The sequence below is a fragment of the Protobothrops mucrosquamatus genome, unplaced genomic scaffold, assembly GCF_001527695.2.
Source record: "Protobothrops mucrosquamatus isolate PMUCROS unplaced genomic scaffold, P.Mucros_1.0 scaffold_66, whole genome shotgun sequence".
In the NCBI taxonomy this organism is placed as follows: domain Eukaryota; kingdom Metazoa; phylum Chordata; class Lepidosauria; order Squamata; family Viperidae; genus Protobothrops; species Protobothrops mucrosquamatus.
In genome coordinates, this window is record NW_015386142.1 from 344,709 (window position 1) to 360,397 (window position 15,689).

Genomic DNA, 15,689 nt, shown 5'->3' on the forward strand with positions numbered 1-15,689 from the left:
AATAAACAGTAGCTGTGGAACTGCAGTATCCATTACAAAACACAACTTATAAAGATAATCCATGGCCTACAATCAATTGTTTAATGATAGATCAAAGTTACGTGGCCTTGGAAAGGGAGCTTACAGCCATTGTAAAACATGACTTTGGGGCCCTTGGCAACTGGCTGGCATTTAGGACTGGTTGCAGTGTCCCACAGTCACATGGCCAAGATTTGTGACTTTTTGCCCATATCTGGCAAAGAAAGGCCCATATGGATTAAACAAAATGGATTTGTTTAAGACCTATTTACTCAGACTTACAACTGTGTGATTTGCTTAACAACTACTATAAAAACAATTTAAAAAATCGGGTTCAGTCACATGGGTGCTTCGACTTACAACTGCAACTACTTACGGTCAAAATTCTAGTCCCAAATGAGGTCGCAAATCAAGAACAGCATTCAAATACCTCCCCTGTAGCAAAGGATATTGTGAGTATTTCAACAACAGATCTATGCTGTTAGGTCCCATTTCTCTTACTGCAACCCATAACGTCTGTCCATTCATTCCAGATACATTATTGCTGTTTTTCTGTATTGGCAATCCAAAATATAACTTGCAGCAAAGTGTATAGTACTCATTTCAGGCAACTTTCTTATATGCAGGTGTTGTGTGAATGGTATTAAATTATAACGAATGCTCCTCTCCCCTGATCTGATTTCTGTCTGCATTCCTTACTTTGTATGTGGAAATACTGGGAAGCATAGCCAAAGATAATTTAATTTCATCTTAATCTCATTTATTTTAAGATCAATGTGGAAATTGATTACAGGTAGTCCTTGACCTATAACCATTCATTTAGTGACAATTCAAAGTTACAACTGCGCTGAAAAAAGTAACTAACGACTGTTTTTCGTACGACCGTTGCAGCATGGGGTGTGTGTGTCACATGATCAAAATTCAGAAGCTTGGCAACTGACTCATAGTTATGATGGTTGCAGTGTCCTGGAGTCATGTGGTCACATGTTTGTGACCTTTTGAGAAGCAAAGTCATTGCGGGAAACCAGATTCCCGCAACAACCGTACTCCTAACTTAACAACTGCACTGATTAACTTAACGACTGTGGCATGAAAGGTCATAAAATGGGACAAAAGTTACTTAACAGATGTCTTGCTTAGCAACAGAAATGTTGGGCTCAATTGTGGAGGTGGTTGGTCCCATCTCCACACACTCGGCCCGTCCTCCCCACAGGTCCTTAGATTTTAATGTTTGGTTTTAATGTATTTATGTTTTAGTGTATATGTATAAGCTACCTTTTTATGATTGTATGCCGCTCAGAGTTACCCTATGGTAAGATGGGCGGCAAATAAATTTTATAAAGAAATAAATAAATTGGTCATAAATTGAAGGCTACCTGCACCATATTCTGCAGGCAATTTAATGTCAACTGCCATTTCTGCTCTTGTGTGGAATCCATTTTTTAAAAATTCAGTTGGAAAGGTAAGAATGAGAAAGTTCAGAACTTTAGAATTTGAACATCTCAATAAGAAGTCAGAGCACTTTACAATGCCTTGGTAAAGCCACACTTGGAATACTGCATCCAGTTTTGGTCACCACGATGTAAAAAAGATGTTGAGACTCTAGAAACAGTACAGAGGAGAGAAACAAAGACGATTAGGGGACTGGAGGCTAAAACATATATGAGGAACGGTTGCTGGAATTGGGTATGTCTAGTTTAATGAAGAGAAGGACGAGGGGGGACATGATAGCAGTGTTCCAATATCTTAGGGGCTGCCACAAAGAAAAGGGAATCAAGCTATTCTCCAAAGCGCCTGAAGGCAGGACAAGAAGCAACGGATAGAAACTAATCAAGGAGAGAAGCAACCTAGAACTAAGGAGAAAGTTCCTGATAGTTACAACAATTAACCAATGGAACAACCTGCCTCCAGAAGCGGTGAATGCTCCAACACTGGAAGTTTTTAAGAAGAGACTGGACAGCCATTTGTCCGAAATGGTGTAGGGTTTCCTGCCTGAGCAGGGGGTTGGACTCGATGACCTCCAAGGTCCCTTCCAACTTTTNTTATTATTATTATTATTATTATTATTATTATTATTATTATTATTATTATTATTTGGAAAAACAGCAGCAAAACATATGAAACAGCATAAAAACTGTAGAAAGGCTCACATACCTGCCCAAGGAAGAATAACTAGGTTTTCAGTGCCTTTCAGATGATCATCAGTGTGGCAACCATATCAAACTTAGTGAGGATGATGCTTGACGGGGCAGGCACTGCAACAGAGAAGGCACACCACTGAAATCCCAGTAAGTGACACTGTTTAATTGGGATGACCTAAAAGGGGGTAGGTGATTTCTCAAATAACCAGAACTTGCACCATAAAGGGATTTATTAAGAACCAGGATCGTTAATTGCATCCAGAAGCCAGATGGCCACCAATGTGGTCCACGGAGCAGTGTTGTCACAAGCCCATACTGTGACATCCCCATTACTGCCCATGACATCACATTCTAGACCAGCTATGGTTTCCAAGCGATTTTCAAGGACAGATCCATGTATAGCACATTGCAATTATTGATTTGTGAGGGTAAGAGCAAACATTTGATGGGTCTCCTAATCCAAGAACTACTGCTTATTTATTTATCAATTTTACTTTATTTATATATTCTGATTTGGTATGCATTTCCCAAAACAGCAATAATCTGGCACCAGAATGAAACCACTCGTAGCTCTGCCAGTTATGTGTAAAACGAAGTTGTTTCTCCTCCTCCTTCTCTTGTTCCATTCTTTTCTCTTTCTCTCCTGTTACTCCAGAAGTCACCATTACATTGTAAATGTGTAGGTAAAGAAGAAAATGGTTAAATTTAAGAGGAAAAATTATTTTAATTGTATGTTTGTAGTTGTAAATTAAAATTATACCAGACTTCTTGACCTTGGCTCTGCCCATGTTTTTGCATGCAATCCCTAGCATGTCATCCAACAGCCAAATGTGACACAGCTGTAGTACACCCACTTATTAATGGCTTATACATAATTAGACCTTTTCTGGAAACACTAAAACAAGAAAGACCATATTTTATATATTAATGAAGGGATGAATGCTAATTTTGAATGTGTGGGAGGATATGTAGCTCCATCTGGAAAGCTATTTTCTTGTTTGATTATTTTTATAGCATGTCTATAAAAGGTGTTAATTATAAAAAATATTATTTTAGAAAGAAGATAATCTAGGTGGAGAAGGCTTTGCTTTTTTCTAAACCTTGTACACAGTGAATTAGCCAACAGAGTTCCAGAATATTCTGAAACCTCAATATTCTTCTGCAACATGAAGTGTTATCATTAAATGTTTTAATAGTGGATACATTTGACATACAAGCATACGGTTGTTTTTTAGAGTATTTTATTATAGTTATTTTCAAGGAATAACAGGTTGATTGGCTGGGTCCCAATTCTACTAAATACATCTATGATTTTAACTTATGAGTGCATAAATCCAAAAATCAGAACTGACAATTAGTAAGTTTGAATATTTACAATCAGACTCTTAGTAAGGATAAATCTTTTAATCTTACATAATTAAATTTTCCTTTAAAAAGAGAAACTCTGATGCATCAGCCCCTGTTTGGAACCTCATTAAGTCTTTTGCCTCTTTCAGGTCCAGTTTATCCCAGATAAGGTAAATGTCTAGAAAATCTCAGATTTGGGGAAGTGTTTTATCAAGTCTGTTAGAACAGGGCTTTTCAACCTTTTCACCCATTGTACCACTTTTAGGCTATGGCAATATCCGAGTACCACCAGTTGCCTAGCAAGGTGTCAAAAACTTGATGACCAAAAAAAAAAAGGAAAAAAGTGATAAAGTACAGGTAGTCTTCGACTTACAACAATTCACTTAGTGACTGTTTGAAATTACAATGGCACTGAAAAAAGTGCCCCCCAAGGCACAGCCAAGCAAGACACCTGTCTGCCCGCTCAGTGGCGCTCTTCCTCCTGTCCGAGGTTTTCATTGTTGTGAGCATTTCTGTTGAGGATTGGCAGTGGGGGTGGTGTGGTGTGGTGTTTGGTTTTTATTTCCCCTGTCTGCTGGGTAGTTGCAGCAGGTTTTGGTCACTTCACATGACCCTGGGACACTGTGACCGTCATAAATATGAATCAGTTGCCAAGCATCTGAATGTAAATCACAAGACCCTGGAGATGCTGCAACATTCCAGCTGATTGGCACTTCTTCAGGGCTCAGCAGAAGCACCAGGATCAGTGCCGAGCTTCAGCTGGAGTCTGGTGCTGATCCTGGCGCTTCCGCTGAGCCCTGACAGTCCCGAAGAAGCGCCGATCAGCTGGAAAGTGGCACTGATCCTGGCGCTTCCGCTGAGCCCTGATAGCCCTCCAGCTCCAGCCATCTCTCGCTCAGGCTTGTGTAGTGTTGCCACCAGTTCAGCTCATGCCCCTCCCCCGCTACCACTTTTCTAGGATGGTTGCGTACCACCTGCCATGTACCAATGTACCACAGGTGGTACCTGTACCACTGGTTGAAAAGCCCTGTGTTAGAAGATTAGTAAGGACTTTGCTGCATTTCCTAGTATTGGTTTTCAGCACAGGTTTGTTATGCAACAAGCCCCATCCAAATTTGGCCAAAATACCTGAGCCATGGTTTATTGTTATTGTACAATCACTACATCATGTCCAACTCTTTGTGAACCCATGGACCACAGCACACTACATGGTTCAATACACTATCCATAATAATTACATCTATCCATTAATCCTTGGGGAAGAAGGGTTCAAAATATTTTCAGATTAAATGCTATTTTTTCACTGGCAAAAAAGTATTGCCTACTGGTACTCACTTATTAATGTCTAATATAATAGGTGGGTATATAAATACAACAATATTTCAATCCATTCGATATTCCTATATGCCACAACATTTTTCAAGTAATGCTGTCTCTTTCATATTAAGAAAAACATTATTTTTGGAGCCATAAGCTTGGTCACATTTCCTCCTTTCAAGTTCAGAGACAGGACTCTAATTTTGAAAGGGGAAATTTTATATTGGGAAACTTTTATATTGGTACACCCAGTCTGCAAATAAACATAGCATTTTAGACCATAACATAAGCTGGCTGAAATTTATTCACTTCAATTGCAAGCAATAAGTTTGGTGTTAGGTTAGTTGAAGAATTCAACTGTTATTGCACTGTCTAGCTCATTTGCAAGAAATATTACCTTCTTCCATATCCTGTTGAATTTGAATTGCCTCTAGTCTGTATTTCTGTATTCCAAATATTTGCATCACCAGACACAGGACAAAAATTAAGTGGCATTAAAATCTGCATATTCATTTTCACTGTAAAGGCATATAATTGCATATACTTTCCATTCTTTGATTTCCATCCAGTTTAAATTCTGATTCTCAAGTCAATGAGTGATACAAGAGGAATGTGCAGTATACACAAAGGCATCTTCTTAGCTGAATTGGGTCCAGAAAAGAGAATAAACTCAACATTACTACTTTGTAAAATCTTTTTAACTCTGCAATGTTTTTCATGTTTCTCTTTTTGTAAATGTATTATAAAACTAAAATTAAACATGTTTTTAAAAAGCAGAAACATTATTTGAGTGGAAGAAGGAAAGGAAGGAAGGAAGGAAGGAAGGAAGGAAGGAAGGAAGGAAGGAAGGAAGGAAGGAAGGAAGGAAGGAAGGAAGTTAAAGCATTTTTCTGGCTATATACAACACTTCAGATAAAATACCCCAAGGACATACTGTATGTAGCAGAAAAAATTCCTAGTTGGCCTTTATGCATATGCAGACACTTGTTCCATACATTCATTTAATTGCTGGTTGAATTTATATTGCACTTTACCTCCAAGAGCTGAAGTCTTCATTTTATCTCTACAACAAGAACTGTGTAAGGAAAGGTGGCCTGAGAAAGTGTGGTCCAAAGTTTTTCATGTAAGCTTCAATGTCTTAAAAAGAGTTTGAACCCCAATCCTCATCCAAAACCTTAACCATAAGATCACACTGGCCCCCTTACTCCATGAACCAGTATCTTGAATGTCAGTGACTACAATCACAACACATGAAAGCTGAAGTCAGACCTTAGATAAGAGCATATCTGATCAATGATTCACTGGTTGATTTTACATTCGTCTCCCTGATGTGAAATTCTATCTTAGTGTTGTGGGTTGGCCTGCTGAACATCGAAAGATGAATGACACACCCGGTCCTCTACCTGTGGATCCATAGACACAGCAGATATAGTGCTTCCAACTTAGGATGTCATCTATTCAAGCCTTGAAACTTTGCGTGGTGTCACAAGCTATCAGTTATCTGTGCAGGAGAACAAAGGTAAAAGGGAAAGGGTATTTTTTTAAAAGAGAAAATAAAATGCTGTAGTTAGCAGGAGATTATTTTTAACAAATTTGTAAGAAGGATAATTTTGGCTACAAAATTAAAATATCCAAGGAAGAAATATTAGACTGTTTCAAGGATCTTAATAGTTTGGTGACTAGGGCTATACTTAGAATTGGATGAGTTGCTGCCATTCAAGTGTGTGCCACCTGGATTTTCCATTTGTTCCCTGGTTTGGGGAAGGAATTGGACTATTTTTGAGTGTTTTTCACTGATTTGCTATCTTGAGGCTCTTATTTCAGCTTTATGTGTTGCTTTTTCAAGTAGTAAGAAATGATTTGTGTACTACAAACTATTAGCCTTTTGGCAAGCTGAGAAGACCTGATGCTTCATCGAGGATCTGGGCTATGATAGAAGCGAGCCTAGAAAATGTAAGAGCATGAAGAGGCTACTGTTTATGTTGTTGTGGTGCTGTGTTGGGGATATGTGGTGCTGTTGTGCAGTTGATTTATTTTCTTTATTCAAGTTTGATATAATATCACGGCAGCTGCTTAGAGTTATCTTGTATAAGATAGATGGCCATGTAAGTTTCTAAATCTCTTTAGCAGCACAGTTGAGAAGAAAAGACACTGAGCTACATATAGCCTAAACCAAAGGCTTTGCACCCTGGTTTATTCAAGGTAATAGTATGGCTCACATATGTGTTCTACCCTTCATCCAAGAAATTCAAGGTAGAAGTGAAAAGAAGAGATGATTTTGCTGCAGCTGGGACTCAAGTATTTGATAAAATAATGAAAAAAATGTATTGTTAAATGAAATCCACCCTTTTCTCATCCTTGCTTGTACTCTTGAACAGGAATATAGGACTCAAATTTTTGTTTTGCTACTGTATATCAATGTCACTTTCTCCTGAATCTTTACTCTTCATGCATTGTATATTATCATTTCCTGAGTGAACCATATCTTTTTTTTCAATTTGGTCATCCTCGTATCCTTTCCACGTTTTGTTGTGTCTATTTCAAGATGTATTAAATTATTCTAAAACCAATCTGATTGTCTTCTTCCCAGCCTCTTCAAAAGTCTAGATTATTTTTAAGCTTAAAAAGATCAGGCTTGGTTCTGATGCAGATTCACAGCTGATCAGCACAAGCTCTTCTGGTTTAGACTGGGAAAACTTGTTCCCAAGTTCAGTTGTTAATCTTCTGAATATGTAATAATAAAATGGAGGGTGTGTTTTCCAGAGAAGAATAATTCCTGCTTCACATAAGACTATACACATCTAACTCACCTTGTGAGTGCTCACCTATTACAGTATCATTGAAAAAGATATTTCTTCCTAATGTCTTATCTTTTATCTTTAAAACATCAATGGCCTTCAATAAATAAACTGTTAAAGTTGAAATAATAGACTTCTAAGTTTCCTGTGCTCTGCTTATGTCCCTCTCACATTTTATCTTTACTTCTGTTAATTCCAGGACTTGTCTGGGACAACAAACCTGAGTGTAATTTTTTTAGAGATAGGGAGAGCCAAGAAGAACAGTGTTTGCTGATGCAGCTCTCCAAGGAAAACCCGGAACTAACAGATGCTGGAATAAGAAAATATTTCTACTTCAAAAAAAGGGGGAAGGTTCAGGAGAAAATTGACTGATGGGATCCTTTGACTTTTTAAAGGTATGCTATCTCTCTTAGTTACCCTAAATCCAATAAGAAAGAAACAAAGATCTTTTATATTGTTCCATTTGTAACCTGACTCAAAATCAGTTCAGCCTTATAAGAACTCCTTATTGTGCTGCCTATCGTAGCTTGTCTGTTGTATAATTGGCTGAATATTCTTGACTGTCACATCTTCATCTGTTTTTAATTTGCATTTATTTTTATTAATTTCTAAATAAATAAATTTGCACCTATCATAGAAATCTGTTGTGGGTCACTTCTTCCTGTCCATATGAAGCAGAAGAAACATTTTTTGCCATACAGATTATGTTTTGATTCCTTATCAGAAGGAGAAATCATCCATGCATTCCTTTCATATATGTTATAAAATCCAAAATATATAAAATGGTAACAATGACTAGTAGTGTTTACTACCTGACTGATCTTATTATTAACCAAGATGTGCATTTAAAAGACATGTCCTGTTCTCAAGCCACCTCCTTCCCATCTCACATAATTGGAAGACTCCCCTGAGTACATAAGAATTCTCTTTGCTTCTTTGGGTTATATTTCAACAGCTGCTTCTGTAGGCTTCCAAATTTGCAGATAAAAGGAATAAGGTTGCAATGATCCAGATTTGAAGGCACAAAGATAATTTGGAACATATTTGAGTATGGATCAAATGATCAAAATATAATGAATGATTAAATCAAATTTTTTTTCCTGTGGGATTGTGCTGGAGCCCAGGAAAAGATGCAGTTTCTTGAAGCAGTTGTCAACAGACACTTCTATGTATGTTCTGAATCATCTTTTCTTGCTGAATCTGGATCAGTGCATCACCCAAACATGTAATCTTTGGCCAGGGAGGCTACTCGCTATGATGTGAATGAAAGCTTGCAAAATTCATTGGGCTTCTGGATGTTTCCTGTGTATTTCTTTGAAATCCTAGGCAAAAAGTACCAGACGTCCAGAAAAGAAATATCTGATAAAATTGTGTAATTATTGTGGCCAGAATCGACAGAAGACAATATTTGTAGCTCAGAGTTGAACTGTGGGGTCCTTGGTGCTCTCTGAGCTTGGTTGTTTTCTTGCAGACATTTCATTACCAAACTGGGTAACATCATCAGCCCTACTAGGAAGTGGGGTCTGACCACAGTATGGTCAGAATATAGTTCAGAATCAAAATACCTTTTGCTAATGCTGTTGACCCCCTTTCTCCTTCTTTTCCCACAGAATAAATACCATGTGAATTTAGATGGAACAGCTGCAGTTCCCATACCTGTTATTGGGTGACAGTCTTCTATTTAAGGAGGATTCTGAATACCATGAGCACTTCTATAAGGATCTGGCATTGTGGAGCTATTGTATATCATGAGCCAACTGATGAGCCAAAGTCTTTGCTAGAAAAGGTCTTTGGCAGGAAATCTTTGCCAGAAAAGAAGAGTGAAATAACATTGTCTAGCTGTAGACAATGTTGAAGGAGTCTAAATTTCTTCTCTCATCTTTCCTATGAGAAAAAAGGAATTGGAAGATGAAACTCCATCTGAGCAGATCACAACTGCAATATATCGAAACAGATAGTATGCAGCTTAGTAACATTAATATACTAAGACATATTTATCTACACTTATTTCTAAATACTGCAGTTGAAAAATTCCTGATCCAGATAAAAGACGTGACCTTTGAAAGATAGCACTGGAATCACTAAAGACCAAAGAGATTCCTAACATTACTGTTTTCAATCTTCTAAAACCTAGTTCTTTTTTTCAGGGATAAACTGTTCCTAAACTGCATAGCAAAAGCCTAAGATTGAAAATCAGGCTTGTCAGATGTTATATTTTTTCTATCCTGCTCTATGGAGTAAAGAGTTGGTCTTGACAGAAGGCCACCTGAAGAGACTAGAAGCATTTGGAATGTGGATTTACAGGCGGCTGTTACGTATAAACTGGGCTGACAAGATCAGAAATGAGGAGGTGATAAGCCGCCTGGGAAAGCCAAGGGAAATCATCAAAACAAAAAACGAAAGTTAGAATATTTCGGACATGTGATGCAACACCCAGAAAAATACGGCATACTCCATTTAATCCTCCAGGGCAAGATTGAAGGCAAACGAGGTCCAGGCAGAAGAAGAACATCATGGCTTCAAAATATAAGGGACTGGTTTGGACAAAACTCAGCAGCACTTTTTCATGCGGCTGCTGATTAAAAACATGATCGCCAACATGATCACCAACGTCCGATAACGGATATGGCACAAGAAGAAGAAGAAGAAGATATCAATGAAAAGACAATTACAGCCGTATTCTAAGTGATCAAAATTATGTGAGAGAAGTTGGATGTGTTTCCATGCTAGCTCCCCCAAATTATGAAAACCCTTTCCTTGATTGTTTTAAAGTGCAACTGGAGCAAGTCATATTGAAGAGTTGGTTGCACACATAAATATGAAAAGACTGGAACTAACACTGCAACATGGCATAGGACCTAGATATTTCCAGTTGTCTCTACGCGTCTGGTATGTTCTGGCACAGCAAGTGCATTCCAGGCCCTTTCTACATGCAATCTTCAACTTAACAACTATTCATTTAGCAAATGAATTCTCAGTCATCCAGGTCATGGTTGTCCCAAAGGTGCTTTTCTAAAAAGCAACTGGACTTACTTGATTTTTTTTCTCTGAAAACATTTCACTTCTCATCCAAGAAGAAAACTGAAGAAGCTTCTTGGATGAGGAGCAAAACATTTTCAAAGAAAAAAACCACGAAAGTCCAGTTGCCTTTTGGAAAGGCACTTTTGGAACATTCATTTGGCAACTCTTCAAAATTACAATGGCACTGAAAAAAGGGACTTATGACCGATCCTCACATTTACAACTGTTGCAATATTCCCATGGTCACATGATCAAAATTCAGGGACTTGGCAACCAGCCCGTATTTCTGACAATTGCAGAGTCCTGGGATCATTATCTCCATTTGTGACTTTGCAAGGCAGTTTCCGACAAGCAAGTCAATGGATTCACTTAACAACTGTGTGATTCACTTAATAACTGGGATGATTCGCTTAACAACTGTGGCAAAAAGGTCATAAAATTTGGTGTGGTTCACTTAACAACCACCTTGCTTAGTAATGGAATTTCTGACCCCAACTGTGGTCATAAGTTAAGGATTACCTGTAGTAAACATTGTCATCTTATAGGATGGAGCATGGTGGCTCACATGGTTTCATTCACTGACCATTTAAAGTTAAAACAGTGCCGAAAAATGGACTAACAACCAGTGATTGCACTTATGACCATCACAGCCACATGAGAAAAATTCAGTGAGTATTGCGTGTTCACAAAAAAATGGATTACTTCAGTAAATCAAGTTAAGCTTTGTAACATACGTTAAGCTTGGTTTACTGAATGGGTGGAAACTAATCAAGGAGAGAAGCAACCTAGAACTAAGGAGAAATTTCCTAACAGTGAAAACAATTACCCAGTGGAACAGCTTACCTTCAGACGTTGTGGGTGTTCCATCACTGGAGGCATTTAAGAAAAGACTGGACAGCTACTTGTCTGGAATGGTAACTTCAGGTTGGATTAGAAGACCTCCGAGAACCCTTCTGACTCTTTTATTCTGTTAAGCTACTTGTTTGAATCCAACCTGTCACTTGAGTCTTCTTCCTTTTTTATCATTTGTAACATTTTATTATTTTATAGAGTAAAATACAAAATACAAAGCAAATAGTAGGACACAGGGGGGAGAGAAAAGGAAAAGAAAAGGGGGGGGAGAAGAGGGGGGGAAGAAAAGGCATTGACTTCCAACTTCCTCTGTTGCAGTAGAATGAAGCATTAACATCGAACCTCAACTTTTTACTTTTCCGTAATAGCACAAACTAGCCATTTCTATAACACTTGATTCTTGGATTATTTTATTCAACATTTGTTTCATTATTGCAATGGATGAATCAAATCACATTGGCTTATACAAACTACAGAATGGCCATCCCTATATAATGCATGAGTCATTGCTTTTTGTTTCTCAGGAAAACCATGAAGATCTCAGAACAATTGCTAAGAAAGGGCAGAAAGCTGAACTACTCTAGCCTCACCGGGTTTTTTCAAAGTGTTCCAGGTTTGTGCCTAAGGCCTGATGTTTCTAACTAGACATAGTACATTCCTTCTCTTCTTTCAAAGGACCCCGGTATCTTTTTAATCTCACGATCTGCTTCAAATTAAACAAAAAAGAATGTTCTGGTAAGATTTATGATTGTGGGTGAATTATGCAGGAAACAGAGAGAAATCAGCTAATTATAGATAGAAATATATACAAAATGGGAAAATGTTTTGTTTTAAATCCAACAAAACCATTGTATTCCAGAGTGTCTTCTGAACTCTTTTGGATCAGTCATGGTTTGACAGAACCAGACCCTGGAATACTATGGTGATTCCAGGTTTTGGGCAAACTAAAGTACAGACAGAGCAGGGCCAATCTGCTATTTATCACCTTCTCTCTCTCTTCCATCAGAAATTTCCAACTTGATGTCCCTGCCATCTTCTCAGCACTTTCTCCTCCCCTTGGCTGCTTCTGCCGCTAATGTTCTCCCTTTGGAGATGCATATCCCTTTGGGGCTCCATCCTTCAGCCACCATTCCTGCAGATGTCCTACTGTAGTGTATTCTATAGTCAGTCCCTGGGTTAAGAACGTCTGACTTATGGACAAGTCATACTTACACATGGGCTGCCTACCACTAAGAACGGTGGATGGCATTCTCCTTCCTTGACCTGATGAACTGCTGAAGCTGTGCAATGTTTTTATGAACCAGTGAAGCCGTGCATTTTTAATATGCAATCCGTTTTCAGTGGTTCATGAAAACATTGCTCAGCTTCAGCCATTCATCAGTTTCGAGGAGGGAGAACGCTGTCTGCCATTTTCAGTAATAGGCAGTAATAGTCTGTTCATAAATACAAGTTCTGACCTACATACAAATTCAAGTTAAAGACAGACTTAGGAACGGATCTCATTCTTAACCCAGGGGACTACCTGTACTAGCATCTAGGCAGGGATTCTCAAAGTGTGTTTTTCGGCACTGATTTTCCTGGAGATTCACTAAGTGATCCACCGCAGACCCCAGACGGCCACTATCTAGAGTACACCCATGAATGGTGCCCCCACTTCACCACATGTGTTGACAGTCAGTTGTCCGAAGCCCAATCATATCTCAGTGCTCACTTTTTCAAGTTCATTGGCATTCAGCTGAACAGAGCCAACTGACTGTCCTTGATCTCTCCAAGCTGTTGTAGTTAAATGACAGCAGCTTTTTTTTAACCGTATATATTAAAAGGGAATAAGATAAAACCACAAAAATTCAGTGAACAGGATTACTTACACTTTAGAGCCCATTTTAATCTTTTAGTTCATTAGAGTAGGTTTTTTTAAAAAATTTCTTAGTATAAAGGTAGTGCTCAACTGCGAGAGACTCAGAATTGCCTAAAATATGGAGGTCTGTATTAGTGTTTTAAGTGAAAAAGTGAAATACAGGGTAGTCCTCAACTTACAACAGTTCATTTAGTGATCGTTCAAAGTTACAACAGCACTGAAAAAAGTGACTATGAACCATTTTTCACAGTTACAACCTTTGCAGCATCCCCATGTTCATGTGGTCAACATTCAGAAGCTAGGCAACTGGTACATACTGGTGAGCGTTGCTGTATCCCAAGGTCATGTGATCACGTTCTGCAACCTTCTGACAAGTAAAGTCAATGGGAAAGCCAAATTCATTTAACAGTCGTGTTACTACTTAACAACTGCAGTGATGCACTTAACAACTGTGGCAAGAAATGTTGTAAAATGGGGCAAAACTCGCTTAAAACTGTCTCACTTAGCAACTGAAATTTCAGGCTCAATTGTGGTCATAAGTAGAGATGGGAAGGCCTGGGAAAAAACCCAGAAATATTGGGGGGGGATGGGGTTTTTTATGTTTTTCCCCCTTTTTTCCAAAGCCATTTGGAAAAACTTTTTTCCCCCCAATTTTTCCAGTTTTTTCCAGGCCTTCCCATCTCTAGTCATAAGTCAAGGCCTACTCGTAATGGCTTTTCTATGAATTGATCAGTGGGCTGCTACCTTGCTATCCTCAGAAGTTGCAGAATTTGCAGATGGAAGCTTTCTCCTGAAGATCCGTCAGGATGCGGATGGGCCTTTAGAGGCCCCATATCCCTATATATAATGATAGACAGCTGATGTAGTCCACTCATCACCTCAGCTTCACTCCCTGGCCACAGCCTTCTCACTGCCTTACTCCCACCTTGTGTTGATGGGCAGATACAGAGTCACAGTCCTTTAAAGTAATTTCCTTCCCACATTCTGTCGAGTTGCAAATAATGAAAATGCTTAAAAAACATGAGCATGAATTTCTAACAACTTTTTAATCCCACAGCACGACAACTCCAATTTAATCAGGAGGAAGTCCTTTAATGATGTTTGCTCTAGATCTGTATTTGTGATACCACTGGTTTACCAGGAAGAAAAACATAAGATGAAAATGAAAAAGTGAAAAAGCGTAAAGAATAATGGTTAAAGAGAAGATTCGGATAGAAAAAGGGGAAACACTTTGTTTTAATAATGTGCTGTTCAGTTTTTTTTGAGCCAGGTTTACTTATTTCAGATATATGCTCAACACCAAGCCAGTAGACCTGAAATACGAGAATTTACACCTCAGCTTGATGACAGGACTGCAATTGCCACAGGAAAACGCCTTCTGTGGAAGAACTTTAAGTAAATGGTGCCAAAGTGTGTGTTGCAACAGTGATGCAAGATTTTTAATGACATTTAAAGCACTAAAATCTAGCACAGATAAATATTTACAAAACAATGTTACACATGAACGCGGTTTAATGTGGTTTAATGTGCTTCACTTAACAACCACGTTGCCAGTTCCAGTTGTGATTGCTAAACAAGGACCACCTGTATGGTGAAATTATATCTCCTGAACTATGTGAATATTTATGCTAACTTGGAAGCCATATTCAGATGACTTACAAATGTTCAAGGTAATCCATGTTGCAATCCTTGCCACAACTGTCTAAAGTAGACCAGATTTATTATTTAAATCAGGGGTCCCCAACCCCCGGTCCATGGAACAGTACTGGTCCGTGGCCCGTTGGGAACCAGGCAGTGCAAATGGCAAGCACATGGAGCTTTATTTGCCCATGAACAGGATTAGGTTGCATGTGTGAAACCATTTCCTACTGCTGCCACCACTACCTATCTATGGACCCCAAAATATTGGGGGCTGCTGATTTAAATCAGTAACTCCAAACTTTGAGTCCTCAGATGTTGGATTACACTCAGTCCCCATCACCACTGCTCATCACAAGTAGGAGAGAAAGGGAATTGTAATGCCTGTAAACCAAGACTGGGAAACTGAAATTGCTGCAATGTTAACTGAGAAAACACAACCTTCCCCAGTGGCTTGTAAAATGCTAAGGGAAGAATAAATCGGAGAGGTTCCTTTTATACCATTTTTTAAAACAAAAGTCTTGGCTTGACTTTACATAGCTGCCTGTATCAAGGCTATTCTTTTGATATTTTTGTGCAGTGCTTTTTTTCTAAAAAAAAAAAAAAAGGAGCTGGAACTCACACATGTCATACAACCCACCTTGCCTACCCTACAAGGTTCCATCCAAAAAAGGTGCCGGAACTCCATTCTGGGCGTTC

General features: G+C 38.6%; 1 protein-coding gene across 1 annotated transcript; it reads left to right on the forward strand.

Moving 5' to 3' along the window:
• Positions 1-6,138: 6,138 nt before the first annotated feature.
• POGLUT3 (protein O-glucosyltransferase 3) lies at positions 6,139-14,747 on the forward strand (the record flags this gene model as incomplete). Its single annotated transcript, XM_015812945.2, is given in 8 exon segments — positions 6,139-6,223; positions 6,226-6,342; positions 7,821-7,985; positions 7,988-8,016; positions 9,232-9,266; positions 9,268-9,364; positions 14,623-14,701; positions 14,704-14,747. Coding segments are annotated over 8 exon segments (651 nt in total), but the record flags the coding sequence as incomplete, so codon positions are not given.
• Positions 14,748-15,689: the final 942 nt, after the last annotated feature.